This window comes from Helianthus annuus, chromosome 17, assembly GCF_002127325.2.
Source record: "Helianthus annuus cultivar XRQ/B chromosome 17, HanXRQr2.0-SUNRISE, whole genome shotgun sequence".
Lineage (NCBI taxonomy): Eukaryota > Viridiplantae > Streptophyta > Magnoliopsida > Asterales > Asteraceae > Helianthus > Helianthus annuus.
The window spans coordinates 10,974,252-10,988,182 of record NC_035449.2 but is presented as its reverse complement, the minus strand read 5'-3'; the positions used below and the strand labels follow the sequence as shown (position 1 = coordinate 10,988,182).

The 13,931-nt window shown below is 36.4% G+C and overlaps 2 protein-coding genes across 4 annotated transcripts; one reads left to right on the top strand and one right to left on the bottom strand.

Annotated features, from left to right (window-relative positions):
* Positions 1-100: 100 nt before the first annotated feature.
* On the top strand, positions 101-9,831 carry LOC110920740 (cyclin-T1-3). Of its 3 annotated transcripts, none has more exons than XM_022164939.2 (7): positions 101-255; positions 1,838-2,177; positions 6,488-6,569; positions 6,680-6,814; positions 7,933-8,108; positions 8,204-8,355; positions 8,893-9,831. In XM_022164939.2, the coding sequence occupies exons 2-7, from the start codon at positions 1,948-1,950 to the stop codon at positions 9,648-9,650; spliced, it is 1,533 nt and encodes a 510-aa protein (XP_022020631.1). In that variant the 5' UTR covers positions 101-255; positions 1,838-1,947; the 3' UTR covers positions 9,651-9,831. The 3 variants fall into 3 exon arrangements, with proteins under 3 accessions (XP_022020631.1, XP_022020629.1, XP_022020630.1); XM_022164937.2 differs by having other exon boundaries at positions 7,930-8,108; XM_022164938.2 differs by having other exon boundaries at positions 149-255; positions 1,843-2,177; positions 7,930-8,108.
* Positions 9,832-10,470: 639 nt separating this feature from the next.
* Positions 10,471-12,681, bottom strand: LOC110922075 (myb family transcription factor PHL11). The gene is made up of 6 exons (XM_022166404.2): positions 12,259-12,681; positions 11,723-11,799; positions 11,474-11,537; positions 11,309-11,387; positions 11,135-11,204; positions 10,471-11,061 (listed from the first exon to the last, which is right to left on the bottom strand). The coding sequence occupies exons 1-6, from the start codon at positions 12,422-12,424 to the stop codon at positions 10,678-10,680; spliced, it is 840 nt and encodes a 279-aa protein (XP_022022096.1). The 5' UTR covers positions 12,425-12,681; the 3' UTR covers positions 10,471-10,677.
* Between the last annotated feature and the right edge of the window lie 1,250 nt (positions 12,682-13,931).

Sequence of the window (13,931 nt, the reverse complement as noted above, 5' to 3'; positions counted from 1 at the left end):
AGTCAGGAAATCCTGACTTTTGACAAATCCAAAGGACTTTTGCCCTTCAAAAGGAAAGCCAAACACTTTTCAAAAGTCCTTTTGCCATTCAAAAGTCCTTTTACCCTCAAAATAACCCTCAAAATAAGGAACCCAAACACCCTCTCAATACACCTTCTTCTTCTTCTTCTCTTTCTCTCTCCATCAATACGCGCAGCCTAAAAACACCGACCACAAACGCTCACCAACACTGCAATCTTCCTCAGCTAATCGCCGGTAATTCTTACTTTATCTCATACCTTTTGCTTCCCTAATATTTGCTGTATAGATGCAATCTTATTGTTTTGTTAGCACCTTTTCAATTAGGGCACAAAGTAACCGATGCATTTACGTGATCTTGATTCCTATATTCAACGTTTAGCTTGAGATAAATCGATGCTGTTAAGCAGAATATATGTTGTTTATTCCTTGAAAACTTGTTACATTTTTCATCTTATTAGAGAAGTAGGGTTTGCTTCAGTCAAAATTGAAGCTCTTGCAGTCATATGAAAGGGAATTAAGTAGTAATTGTTGGATTTTAAATTTTAATGAACAGTTGTTCTTTATCCTTAAAGAGGACTATTGTTAAATGGAGATTAGGTTTGATTGGGCAAAAGGTCCTGTTCTTGTAGGCGGTGGTTGTCTTAAATTGGACACATACATTAGTTAAAGGTCTCTGACTGGGAAAATTGGAAGTCTTTTTAGTTAGTTATATGTACATTCAGTTGCATTGTAGCTTGTTTGGAATAAGGATCAAACTGAGCATACACGAACAAACAAACAGAAACGCGGTAAAGAACACGAGAGATTTTACGTGGTTTGGTCGGGGCTTTTGAAGGTTTTCATGCTTTACATTAGTATTTTAACAGTATAAAATGCATTAGGTAATCTTGTGATTCCCCCTGTATCATTTTCTAGTTGTTTTGCGTATGCAAACTATACTTGTCAATAGCGGTCGGCGGTCGCTATAGCGAATAGCATAGCGTCTAGGTCGAAGGTCGCTACAGGGTATGTAGCCATAAATAGTGGGATTTTAGTTACTTTTTAAATATAAATAGCGATTGAACATAGCTATAAAACAGCTGGATTTTAGGTTTTTGTTAAATATACATGTAAAGTAGCGTATATATCAGGGTATTTTGATATAATATACATACAAAAAAATTTAAAATCTTTTTCTAGTGTATTGCTATTTATAAAATAGCGCCCGCTATTTATCGCTATTCGCTATGTAGCATATAGGTACCTTATCGGTATTTGTTGCTATTCGCCATTAACAACTATGATGCAAACTGTTGAGGACAACACCCCTCTATGATTGCCATACGGCACTTCAATTGAACATTTGAACTGTTGTTGCACCCTGCACTTGCTTCAAATCTAGTGCATTGGTCATGGTTGCAATGTGGTCACGCATAAGACTTGCCTAATATTTTTCATCAAACCTGTTTTTTTTTACTTTAATTATCATATATGATCTTTACTGGACGTGTTTTGCATCTCATATGATTTGATCAATTGTAGGCTGTAGGAAGTTACCAATGTCCGTTTTGGCGATTTGATGCTATGCATGTGAATTTGTAGTTATTCCCACATAGGCTTAGAACCTATTTTAGTCTAGGTGTGTAAGTTAATAAATGCTAAAAGATTCCTGTAACCAGCTAACCGTTTTGTTTTACTTTCTGTTTTCCTCGCTCAGTTTTGTTAATACACCTCTGTTAAGTTACACTGTAAACTAGGGAAAATCTGTATATATGAGAAACTGCCTGTTGTGCCCTTTCTTGCTTACTGAAATCTGTTAGTGCACATACTGATGCAGTGCAGATGTCAGTTTAGTGCATTCTACAAACTCGCAAACTAGGGGAATCGGGAATCTCGTCATCATTTTCAAAAAAAAAAAAAATTGATAAGAGAGAGCAGAAGCTGCCAATGACTGCTTTGTTGTCCAGTGATCCGATGCATTTTGGAATGTATGAGGGCGGTCCATATAGACATTCTGATGATAAAACGGAAGAAACTGGTGGCAGGTGGTATTTTTCACGGAAAGAAATTGAAGAAAATTCCCCGTCTAGACCAGATGGCATTGATCTGAAGAAGGAAACTTATCTACGTAAGTCATATTGCACGTTCTTGCAAGACTTGGGTATGAGGCTCAAAGTGTAAGCTTCTTTATTCTTTGTTATTATTATTATTCCCCTCAAATTATCTTTTTTTAGTGTCCATATCTTTATTTGTTGATCGTTAATGAAAAGTGCATTAGGATTTATTCTGCTTGGAAAGTTCAGTTCGTCTTGTTGGAAACTGGGTTGGTTTGGGTAAAGTTTTTCACTTATTGGGTCACTATGGGTCTGCCATAATATGTTATATTAAGACAATATCTTCATTATAATTTTTATTACGTGTTTGATAGGTGTTTATGGTTCTATCTGTTTTTAATTGTTTTTACCATTTTTCTAAGTTTTTTTTTTCTTGTAGTGCTTTGGTAATTTGGTCATTTTTTTTCTATAGCCATATTTGTATCTATTAATAGGATGAGATCTCATCCATATACATATTGAAACTCTTTTATATAGTATACTTGTATCAGTCATATTTACGGGCCTACAGAATCCCCATCATTTTAAGTTGGTCAGCTTAAGAGTTTGCAGTTATAAAGTTTTCTAGGATCATCGTACTGACGGTTGCAGTTTTGCTTTCTCATAATTTTACCTTCATTCTTGTCATCATGCTTTTGTGATAGCTTTAAAGTTCATTCATTATACATCCATACACAGTATTGTTGTATGTGTGACATCTCAGCTATGCAGTCAACAGCGGTGCTATAGCACTGGTATAGCGGTTAGCGGACCTCAGATTACAAAGCGGTCAAAATAGCGGTTCTGATCCCCAAGGGGATTGCCTGGTGGTAAAGTGGTGCATTCCCAACCAAGTGGTTGTGGGTTCAAATCCTGCAAAAATCAGGTGTGGAAATATTTTAGCCGTTCCAAAAAAAAATAGCGGTTCTGCTATTATCGTTGCTATAGGCCGCTATTTTGATTCCTTTATAGCGTTCTAGCACCGCTTTTATAGGTCTTTTAATTTAGGGCCAAAAGTAGGGAAAAGCCCACAAAAAATCAAATTTTCTTTTAATTTGGGGCCAAAACTAAAGGTCCAAACTTTAATTAAACCTAATCTAGTAATGTGTGCGCGGTGCAACATCGCTGGTTCTTCAAACAAAGTTCAATCTTCATCGCTGCTGGTTCTTCGGTGCTATAGGCTGCTGAGATCGTTGGTTATTTTCGAATCTTCATGGTTCTTCGGTGCTATAGGCTGCTGAGAATTTAATTTTGGAATCTTACAGCATGATATTACTCTGAATTTTGATATTACTCTTAATATTTTTCAAATATATATATATATATACACACACACACATAAATTCTGCATGGTATAAAAATTACCGATATACCACCGCTGTAACCTATATATCAAATAGCGGACCTTGACCGATATTCATGGTTTAAAAAAACTGCTGAGGCGTGCGCCCAAAAAACGAGTCTGAGGTGGCGCCTCAGGGGGGTATACTGTACGTGCGCCTCATAGAGCTGAGGTGCTAAGAAAAGCTGTCTTAGGGGGTTTTGATATTTGTTTTTGATGTTTTGACTTTTTGTGTCAATTTCAAACATTTCATGTCTTTTTTCTATGTTATTGATGAATCTGATGATAAAATTAGTTAGTATTTTACTTTTTAATTCCGTCTCGTGAGGCAAAGGGAAAACGCCTCGAGGCACGATTCCGTACTTTTAAACCTTGCCGCTATTTGGTTTTGGACCGCTATAACTGCATAGCATCTCAGTATCCCAAAATGCTAACTTCACTTAACTGAAACACAAAAATATTTATTTCTGCTTGTAATCTTTGTGCAATGCCATGGCAATGAATAGCATCATTTAGTTTACCAAGGGCATAGTCATATGCCGGATTGCCGGGTGATTACAACTAAACCTCCAGCATTAACACTTTACTTCTGTGAGATCCAGATCTTTCCATTGTGAGATTGAGAACCATGAAATTCACATATAGACCCCCTTTTACTAGGTTAGAAGTAAAATAGTGCCTCGGCAAGCATCTAGTTTGGCCATGGGTTCATGTTCTCTTTCTATCTGGATAAAAAGAACTTACAAGTCTAAATTTCTTACATTTTTATGTTTTCTAAGTCATTAGCAACTAAATTTAAAGCAGTAGTCTATTTTTAATAAATAGAAAACCTATGCAGTTATAGCAGTCCAAAATCGAATAGCGGTCAAGGTCCGCTATATGATATATAGGTTATAGCGGTTGTATAGCGGTAATTTTATACCATGCATAATTTATGTATTTATATATATATATATAGGGGGCTGCTAGAATGAGAACCACCCCGAGTTGTAAGAACCGTGAGAACTACACCCCACGGAGCGCCGTTCGCCATGATTTTTTTTTACAAGTAGATGTGTGTATTATAAACACAGCCGTAAAAAATCATGGCGAACGGCGCTCCGTGCGGTGTAGTTTTTTACACCACAAGTTTGGTGTTTTTTAATTTTTTTTCTTTTTTCTTTTTTTTTCACTAAACTTGTGGTGTAAAAAACTACACCCCACTTAGCGCCGTTCGCCATGATTTTTTACGGCCGTGTTTATAATATACACATCTACTTGTAAAAAAAAATCATGGCGAACGGCGCTCCGTGGGGTGTAGTTCTCGCGGTTCTTACAACTCGAGGTGGTTCTCATTCTAGCGGCTCCCTATATATATATATATATATATATATATATAAATATATCTTTGAAAAATATTAATAGTAATATCAAAATTCATAGTAATATCATTCCATTATCAAAAACCTGTTGCAAATCTAACATAATTTAAGAATTAACACAATCAAACACCTACCTGCTTTACTGTGTTGCACTGTTGCCTCATTCTACTGCGTTACTGCTATAACCGCTATATAGGTTTCCAAATAGCGGTATTTAGCGCCGCTAATAGCGGAACTGCTATAGGCCACCGCTATTTGGATCGCTACACACCTTGAGGTCTGCTAACCGCTATTGACTGCTTAGAGAAAACAGAGCAAACGATGGGTTAATTTTTAATGCAAAACCAAGTCAGGTAAAAGATGGTCTGTTCTCTATGGAGTATGGTCTGTACCACCATAAAGGCTAGAGTATCCATATAAAAGGGAGGACGTCAAGAGAAGATAATGGCGTGCTGAGGGTAGATTATATCTTAAAATATAAAAGTAACAGCACTTGGACGGTAAGACATTAAAATAGACTTGAAGAAGTTAGGATTCTTAAACTTAAAGATAAGGGCGTGCTGAGGGCGGATTATATTTTAAAACACGATGGTAACAATGCTTGAACAGCAAAATGTTGGGACGTGGCTTCAAGTGGATTAGGAGAGGAGTAGTAGGATCCAGCCGGCCCTGACTCTTAACGGGCCCCGTTATCTTTTTGTTTAGCAAGTTTAGTATGGGTTAAACCCTAATTAGCTAGTCTATAAATATATCTCCTGTACTTGTAGTCTTGGTTTTAAATTGCGTGATGCGCTCTTTATAAAAAAATATCAAAAAATTATTTATACATAAAAACTTATAAAAATATACTTGAAGTAAAACAAATGACGCAATAAGAATATAAGAGTTGTGCTTTTTGGTTCAAATCAAGCATACTAAGATATTAATTATTGAAAAAACCGAACCCAGTTCATAAAATCTGGAAAAAAACATAAGAAACAATGTTGCGTGCATCAGAGCACATTATGCGATGAGCGCATCATGCGAAATGTGCGCAATATACTCGCATCACGTAAATGCAACGCATCATTTGTGGCGATGCGTTCTCATTAGCGCATCGGGCGCATCATGCATTATGCTCGCATTTTAAAACCAAGCTTGTAGTTCATTATCACTCAATAATACGAAAACCCTAGTTGCCCCATGGACGTAGGTTGCACACCGGGATCAAACCATGTAACACCTCTCGTGTTCTTTACTGTTTTTATTGTGTCCATGTGTGCTTTGATCCTAACACAAAGACATCAAAACAGACTTGAAGACTGTAGGATTCTTAAAATTAAAGAATGGTATGCTACTATGCTGAGGGCAGATTAAATTCACTCTTTGTGAAAAAAAAAAGGGTAATGCACGGTACCCCTGACCGCGGAGGGGATAACCCCTCCCAGGCCGCCACCCGACAAGCCTGAGCCTGGCAGTAAATACCCTTGCCGAGCCCTTTTTGTGTGCTTCCAGATCCCTAGGAAAAGAGACTGTAAATACATGCTTCACTTGATAATCGATATGCTTTCAATCTTGGAGGTTGCAGTATTCTTAATTTTCAATATATGCTGCTTTTTATACATAGCCCTGCTGTGTTCCGTACTGAAAATAATTATTTTGTTTCGAGTTATTATAGTAATATGTGGATTGTGTTGGATATTTCCATGCAGGCCCCAGGTAACCATTGCTACGGCTATAATCTTTTGTCACCGTTTCTTTCTTCGTCAATCACATGCAAAGAATGACAGGAGGGTGAGTTATGCTTCATCTCATAACTTTACTCTTGTTTTGCTTCTTTTTTTAATCGAATTTAGCTTGTTTTAAGTACATTGTTATCGTTGGGTAACATGCTTGGATTGCAGACGATTGCAACTGTCTGCATGTTTCTGGCAGGCAAGGTTGAAGAAACACCTCGTCCATTGAAAGACGTAATCCTTGTTTCCTATGAAATCAATAACAAAAAGGATCCCGAGGCTATACAAAGAATTAAACAGAAGGTATCATTAACTTTACTAAAAAGACTCAGTTGTTAGCTCTCTAGGTTTGTTATATGTGCGTATATGTATAACAACACACCCACCCACCCACAATTTTCTTTAGATATTGTCGTGCATTTGAGTTCAAACTGTAAAATCTGGAATGTAGGCGTGTTTAAAATATCTGAAACCGAACAGAAAAACCGATGGACCGCCACATATTTTTGGTTAACCAAGCCAGTTTTCTGAAAATTTCGGTTCAGGGATATGTTTCAAGATTTTGGTGACGGAAGGCTAAACCGAAAAAACAAATCAAGTTTAGATATATATTGGTTGACCAAAAAAGGTCAACACTTCTATATATATATTTTTTTGTTTAGTAATAACTAATGGCTCAATTTAACTTTTAATTTTTTAGCCCATATAGTCATATACTTACCAGCATAGTAATATATAATAGCCATTTCTTTGAGACATTAATTTCGCCTTTTTTATGAATTAGTTCATGAGAATATAAATTATTTATTTTATTTTTAATTTACATGTAAATAAGAGATGTTTGCATTCATAATGACAACAAATAAAACTATTTAAAGTTTGAAAATCTAGATATTTAATAAAGAAACAGCTAATTGGTTAATCATATAACCAGACCGGAAAAAATGGTTAACTGATTATCGGTTAACCTGTTACCTGTATTTTCGGTTTTGGTTTAGGTTCAAGAAATCATCAAACCGACATTACCGGTTAACATCCATCTTGGTTTTAAAATGCGCGCATCACATGATGTGGTTCGATGTGGCGCCTTATACAGTTGACTAGTATTTGAACAAGTTAGACAATCGATTGAACAAATCTGGCTATAAATGATGAAAGTATCTTAGATTTGAGTGTTTAAAGGTTGACAAGTTAAAATATTATTTTTTGTATTTTTTTGATAAAGAACACCTCGCATACGTGATGCGTGCGCTTCGCGCGTCACGCATCGGATTTTGGGATCAAAACGCATCAAATCGTTATACGCTTTTTAAAACCAAGACAGTCTGTCATTCAGTTGGATTTTATTATTTGTTTTTGAAGCAGGAAGTGTAGGAACAACTTATTCAGTTGGTTTTTTTTATTATATGTTTTTGAAGCAGGAAGTGTACGAACAACAAAAGGAATTAATATTAATCGGGGAGCGAGTTGTTCTTGCAACTCTCGGTTTCGATTTTAACGTGCATCATCCATATAAACCACTAGTAGAAGCAATAAAGAAGTTCAAAGTTGCCCAAAATGCCCTTGCTCAAGTTGCTTGGAATTTTGTCAACGATGGGTACGCTGCTGTAATAATTTCTTAATTTGTGGTTGTTTCTCTATGTAAAAATGCCAGCCTGTCGTACCATTTTGACATGCAAAAGAGGCATGCAGGCTTCGGACATCTCTTTGCTTGCAATTTAAACCCCACCACATCGCCGCCGGTGCTATTTTCCTTGCCGCCAAGTTTCTCAAAGTTAAACTACCGTCAGACGGTGAAAAAGTTTGGTGGCAGGAGTTCGATGTCACCCCACGTCAATTAGAGGGTCTGTGCTTTTTGCTTTTCATAAAAAGAAAAGAGTAAAATGCCATTTCTGTCCCTGAGGTTTGGCCAGTTTTGCGACTTTTGTCCAAAGGTTTGTTTTTCTGCATCTAAATCCAAAGGGTTTGAAATCTTGCCACTTTCATCCGGGTCGTTATCTCCATCCATTTTTCTTTGTTAAGTCACGGGCATTTCCGTCTTTTTTGTTAACTTAAAGGCAATTCGATCTTTTGAATACTTGTACATTGTGCTAAATCACTTTATGTACAAGGATTTAGCATAATGTACAAGTATTCAAAAGACCAAATTGCCCTTTAAGTTAACAAAAAAGACGAAAATACCTCTGACTTGACGGAGAAAAATGGATGGAGTTAACGAGCCGGATGAAAATGGCACGGTTTCAAACTTTTTGGATCCAGATGCGGAAAACTAAACCTTTAGACGAAAGTCGCAAAACTGGTCGACGAAAATGGCATTTTACTCTAATTTTTTTTACATATATTTCGATGATTTTCTTTAATTTTTTTTAATCATTTTGCAGAGGTCAGTAACCAAATGCTGGAACTGTATGAGCAAAACAGAGTGGCACCGTCTCAAACGAGCGAAGTTGTTGACGGCAGTACAAATGGCGGGGTTACGCAAAAGGGTCCCACCCGATCTCTTCCTGACGACGAAGACGGTCCAAACAACAGCAATTCTCGGCCGGGTACCTCATCAAGGCCCACTCTCGATCAATCAGGCCCGAACGTAAAGGGAGACATTGAAGTCAACGAAAGTCAACAAGAGCGTCACACGGCAGAAGATGGTAACAGGAATGAGGAAAGACGGGAAGCAGTGGAATCATCGAAGGAGAAATTCAAAGGGCAGTCGCCGCAAGACGCTATAAAACGACTCGACAAAGATAAAGTTAAAGCCGCTCTTGAAAAAAGACGAAAAGCGCGTGGCGGTGATGTGACCCGGAAAACGGATTTGATGGACGAAGATGATCTAATCGAGAGAGAGTTAGAAGACGGTATAGAGTTGGCTGCTGAGTCAGAGAAAAACCGAAAACATAATTGGTCAAAATCGGTCAATGATGATGATATGGAAGATGGTCAATATCATTCTACTTCACATAAGGGGCAGTCATCAAGAAGTCAAGATTTTGACCCAGTGGAAGAAGGGGAAGTGGGGATGATGGATGATGAATACAGGTCAAGGTCACCTAAGTCCAGTAATAGGAAAAGAAAGGGTGGTGGGCCCGGGCCCGGGCCCGGGCTCGGGAGTGGGACCCCACCTGATAAAAGGAGGAGAAATTAGAAGCCAGCCAGTAAAACTAATTTATTCTTGAATCTTGAGTGGATATTAGATTATTATCTATATAATTGTTCTTGTTTTTAAGAGAACATGTTAAAACTAAATTTTGTTTTTTTTTTCCTTTTTGGTCGTTAAAATCAGACCATTTTACCAACGTTAATATGAGCTCCTCTCTATTCATCAACTATCGTGCTCGTTGTGTATTTTGTCTTGGTTTGGTTTGGTTTCTAAAGGAGAGTATGAAGCCATTTGATTAAACCAGGAACCGATTGAGCCGCTGATCCGGTTTTCCTTGACCGGAAACCAGGTAGGTTGAACCGGTAAACGGTTTCCGAATTTATATGCAAAAATATATCTTCACTCATGTGGGATGGTATTGTAAAAATGCCGACTAGCATCTGATTAGTCGTCGATTAATCGCTACTCGGAGGTTCATCGAGTAATTTTCCTCTAATCAGCCAATTAATTGCTAGACGGTCAACAACAGTCCTAGTTGACCAAAAAATCAGTGGTTATCATAAGTTCTGGCCAATAACCAGCCAAATTCATTTTCCGGTCAACTACTTAAAAAATGAGTCTTGCTAAAAAGTTACACATAAAATGTGTGCATATATATATATATATATATAAAACTGAAGATTACATAAAAAAATCTCAATCCGATTAGTTGCTAGTCAGTACCCACCGCCCGACTAGCGCTAGCGCTCCCACCACATGTATTATGTTTCTTGTTAATTTATTTTGTTCCAGTTTTCAAAACATTGGTTGGAATATCATTCAAAACAATGGTAAAAGATGTTTAGAATATAATACTTTATTGAAATGAATTTAAGAGAAGCCATCCATCATCATCATCTCAAAATACATGTTAAATGTTATAAATCTACAATTTAATTCCAATGTGATTTATGGCAAACACCATGAAAACATTACTCCATCTAGCTACATCACGTGCATTAATTGGCATCATCAAAATTTAGATGAATTATTGCAGAAAATATGAATTATGCTATTATTATTACGATCGTCTCTAGTTTTGTCGTGCAAACCCGAGTGCAAGTAAATCCTGATTCGTCCCAATGAAGTCGTAGTTACCTCCGGTGTTCAAATCAAAACTGATGGTTCCAGTTCCACCACCGCCACCCTCCGTTTTGATCTTCATTTCTTCTTTTACTGTCACCGGTCCCTTCTTACCATCGAGGCTAAATTTGGTAACGTTTTCCTCCCTTTGTTCGGAATTAAGATTTTGCATGAGATCCGAGAGCGCTAAGTTGAAGTTGGTTAACTCGGCGCGTGTTGCTTCAAGATTGCCGGATGAGTTCATGTCGAGTGACAGGCTTTTTTGCGCATTCTCTAATATTCCTTGCAAGTATTTCCCCTGAGTTTCTATTCTCATTTGGAGTTTCTTTTGTACCTATACACACACATCGTGAAATGACTAAAATACCCTCTAACGAGATGGGACAAAGAGAGTAAGCGTTACATACCTCGAACTGTTCTTGTAACCTCTTTTGTGTTTCAATCTGGCATAGTAATGCATCTGCAATAGGGATCTCTCTGTATGCAAAAAAAAAAAAAAAAAAAAAAAAAAAACCGTATTTGCGTTGAGATACTATTAAGATCGTGTATTATGTAACGCGACAAATGAGGTTGATGCGTACCCTGCGGGTTCATGGTTGGTTCTCAACGAATTAGAGCTCGTGCCCGTCGAATGCATGTTGTAGGGTTCATAAGAATCACCTAAATAAATTATTTAAATAATCATAAAATGTTTTTGAAAAAAAGTGGTAAAAATGTTGAATGCATATTGTAGGGTTCATTCTCACCGCTGTTTTCGTTGTTGGGATCGCCGTTGTTTTGCTTCTTCGCCTGCTGTCCGAGTCTATACTTCTGTATACATCAAAAACAAGACATTTAAACTTCAAAATCGACGAGAATCGGGTGTTGTTTGTGTCGAAAAGTTAACAAACTACATTTCATTATGTAAAAGAATGACAGATTTGAATCATTTTTAAGTCCTAACAAATAGAATTCATGTCAAATTTCAATTTGTGAAGTCAAACTTAAACTCTAACCTGCAAATGGCTCTTCAAATGGTACAATGTCAACCCCTTCAAGCCCATTAATCTCAATACCGATTTCGGTGTCGCTTCTGGAAAAACAAATTTCATATCAGTTTAAATCAGATCAAAATTGCAAGTAGAAGTCAACACAAAAGTCAACACACCATGTTATTTCTAGATCACTTTTGACATGTTTTACTAGTTAGATTAGCATTCAAAAAGCCACTTTAACATTCAACTTAAAAAAAAAAAAAAAAAAAAAAAAAAAAAAAAAAACATGTAATCCAATAATTCAAAAATCAAGATTCATCAAGATCAAAACTTTCATATGTTTTATTAACAATCAAGATCAAGAATCTCATCAAGATCAAAACTTTCAATTGTTTCGAACAATCTTGGATTCCGGGCATTGGTAAACTTCTGATCAAGATCAAGAATCTCATCAACATAATCAAGTTTATAGCTTTTTGGTTAAAAAAACATAAAGAAACACAAACACACATTAACAATGATCAAAAACAGATTAAAAAAAAAAAAAAAAGACTAACTGTCAGGGCCACCAAGTTTAGTAACAGCATCAACAAATCTATCATGAAGATCAGCAGTCCACCTAAGCCTTGGTTTAGGATCTCTAGTCATGACCACCCCACCACCCTCAAACTCATAACAACCGCCACCCGAACCGCCACTAACACCACCATACCTCCCATCCATATCAACTGTTGATCACAAGTTTCTTTCACCAGTGCCCACTACACTACAACCTTGATTATGCTCTTTTTCCCAAAAATTCAACTTCTCCCACTAGCTATTTTCTTTATTTGTTTTCTCCTTTATTTCTCTTTTTTATTTGTCCTCTTTGGGAATTTTGTTTATTTATGGATGGGTTCTTTCTTTTGTACAACAAAGACAGAGAGAAAGAAGCAACCACAGAATGAATTCCCCACACTCAAAAGCCAAAAGTGCTAAAGCCTTCAAACATATATATATATATATATATATATATATATATATATATATATAGACATACACATACATACCATGTATCTATCTATATAAATTCCTTGAGAACTATTCAAGTTATATAGAAATTAGAATCTTTGGAAACAATGGTTTTAAAAAAGCTAAAACAAACAATGGAATTAAACTAAACTAAGAAGTTGTTACATGACATGTGCCATGTGCAATTAATGTAAGTCAAGGTTTGTTTGTTAATTACATGATCATCCATTAGTTTTAATGTTTTGCTAAAATTGCCCCCTAACTATTGAAAAGAATATAGGTAGCCCCTACTTTTGCTAGTTACTACCTTGAAGTCACACACTCCACTGAAGTTTGTGTCATTGACAAATGACTGTTATACCCTTTTTGCACATTGGTCTCATCCAGTTGGATCAAACTATAGTTCCGAATGTTCTATTTAGGATTTTAATAAATCTTTAACCTTAAAAATATATATGTTACACACACATATATGACTAAAATACCCTTTTGTTTATACTATGCACTAGAACCTACCCTAAAACATAAATCATTGAATATCATAGAAAATAAAGCATCCCAAATGTTTATTGGCTTTTTACGTGTCAGTCTTAAATAGGGCTGACAAATCATGTCTTATCGGGTTTAACAGGTCTCTGACGATGCGAATAACACAAGTATTAAACATGAATACAACTTGTTTAACTATTTTATATCTCATGTCTATAATACAGTTGTATGTTTTATGTACCAAAGAGAAGAAATGATGGATCGTAGTCTGCTTGTTCTATTTATTTTTAAAAAGGTAAAAACCAAGTAGTGTACTTTTTCAGTAAACAGGGATAATCGTGTCTTATAAAAATATCTATTGCCAACCCTATTCCTAAATATGGCTCCAAGTATCACTTGAATTTGATCTTATATAATTTTACTTGCGGAATAAAGGGATATGGAAACCTTATATTGAAGCTGACAGTCGAGCGACACCTATGCAATATTTTTGAATAATAACACCAACACCAAAAGTTTACGAGTCATAACAAGCATCATTTGTCGACTAAAGCTACAACCAAGAGTTGTTTTGGGTGTTCACAACTTCACATGAATTGGGAGTGTACGTGTGTGTATGTGTATGTGTGCGTGTGTATATATTCGCACCTATTTAGGGTACTACTTTATTTGGAATCAGTTACATGGGCAAGTTATTCGTTTCATTTTAAGAAAGGCCCACATGGGACAA

Excerpts from the sequence above, each read along its gene's own strand:
- LOC110920740 (XM_022164937.2), top strand. The coding sequence starts at position 1,948 with ATGACTGCTTTGTTGTCCAGTGATCCGATGCATTTTGGAATGTATGAG. Across the intron at positions 8,109-8,203 it reads TGGAATTTTGTCAACGATGG|GCTTCGGACATCTCTTTGCT; the intron begins GTACGCTGCTGT and ends AGAGGCATGCAG. Across the intron at positions 8,356-8,892 it reads CACCCCACGTCAATTAGAGG|AGGTCAGTAACCAAATGCTG; the intron begins GTCTGTGCTTTT and ends ATCATTTTGCAG.
- LOC110922075 (XM_022166404.2), bottom strand. The coding sequence starts at position 12,424 with ATGGATGGGAGGTATGGTGGTGTTAGTGGCGGTTCGGGTGGCGGTTGT. Across the intron at positions 11,538-11,722 it reads ATTTGAAGAGCCATTTGCAG|AAGTATAGACTCGGACAGCA; the intron begins GTTAGAGTTTAA and ends TGATGTATACAG. Across the intron at positions 11,388-11,473 it reads TCCCAACAACGAAAACAGCG|GTGATTCTTATGAACCCTAC; the intron begins GTGAGAATGAAC and ends TAATTTATTTAG.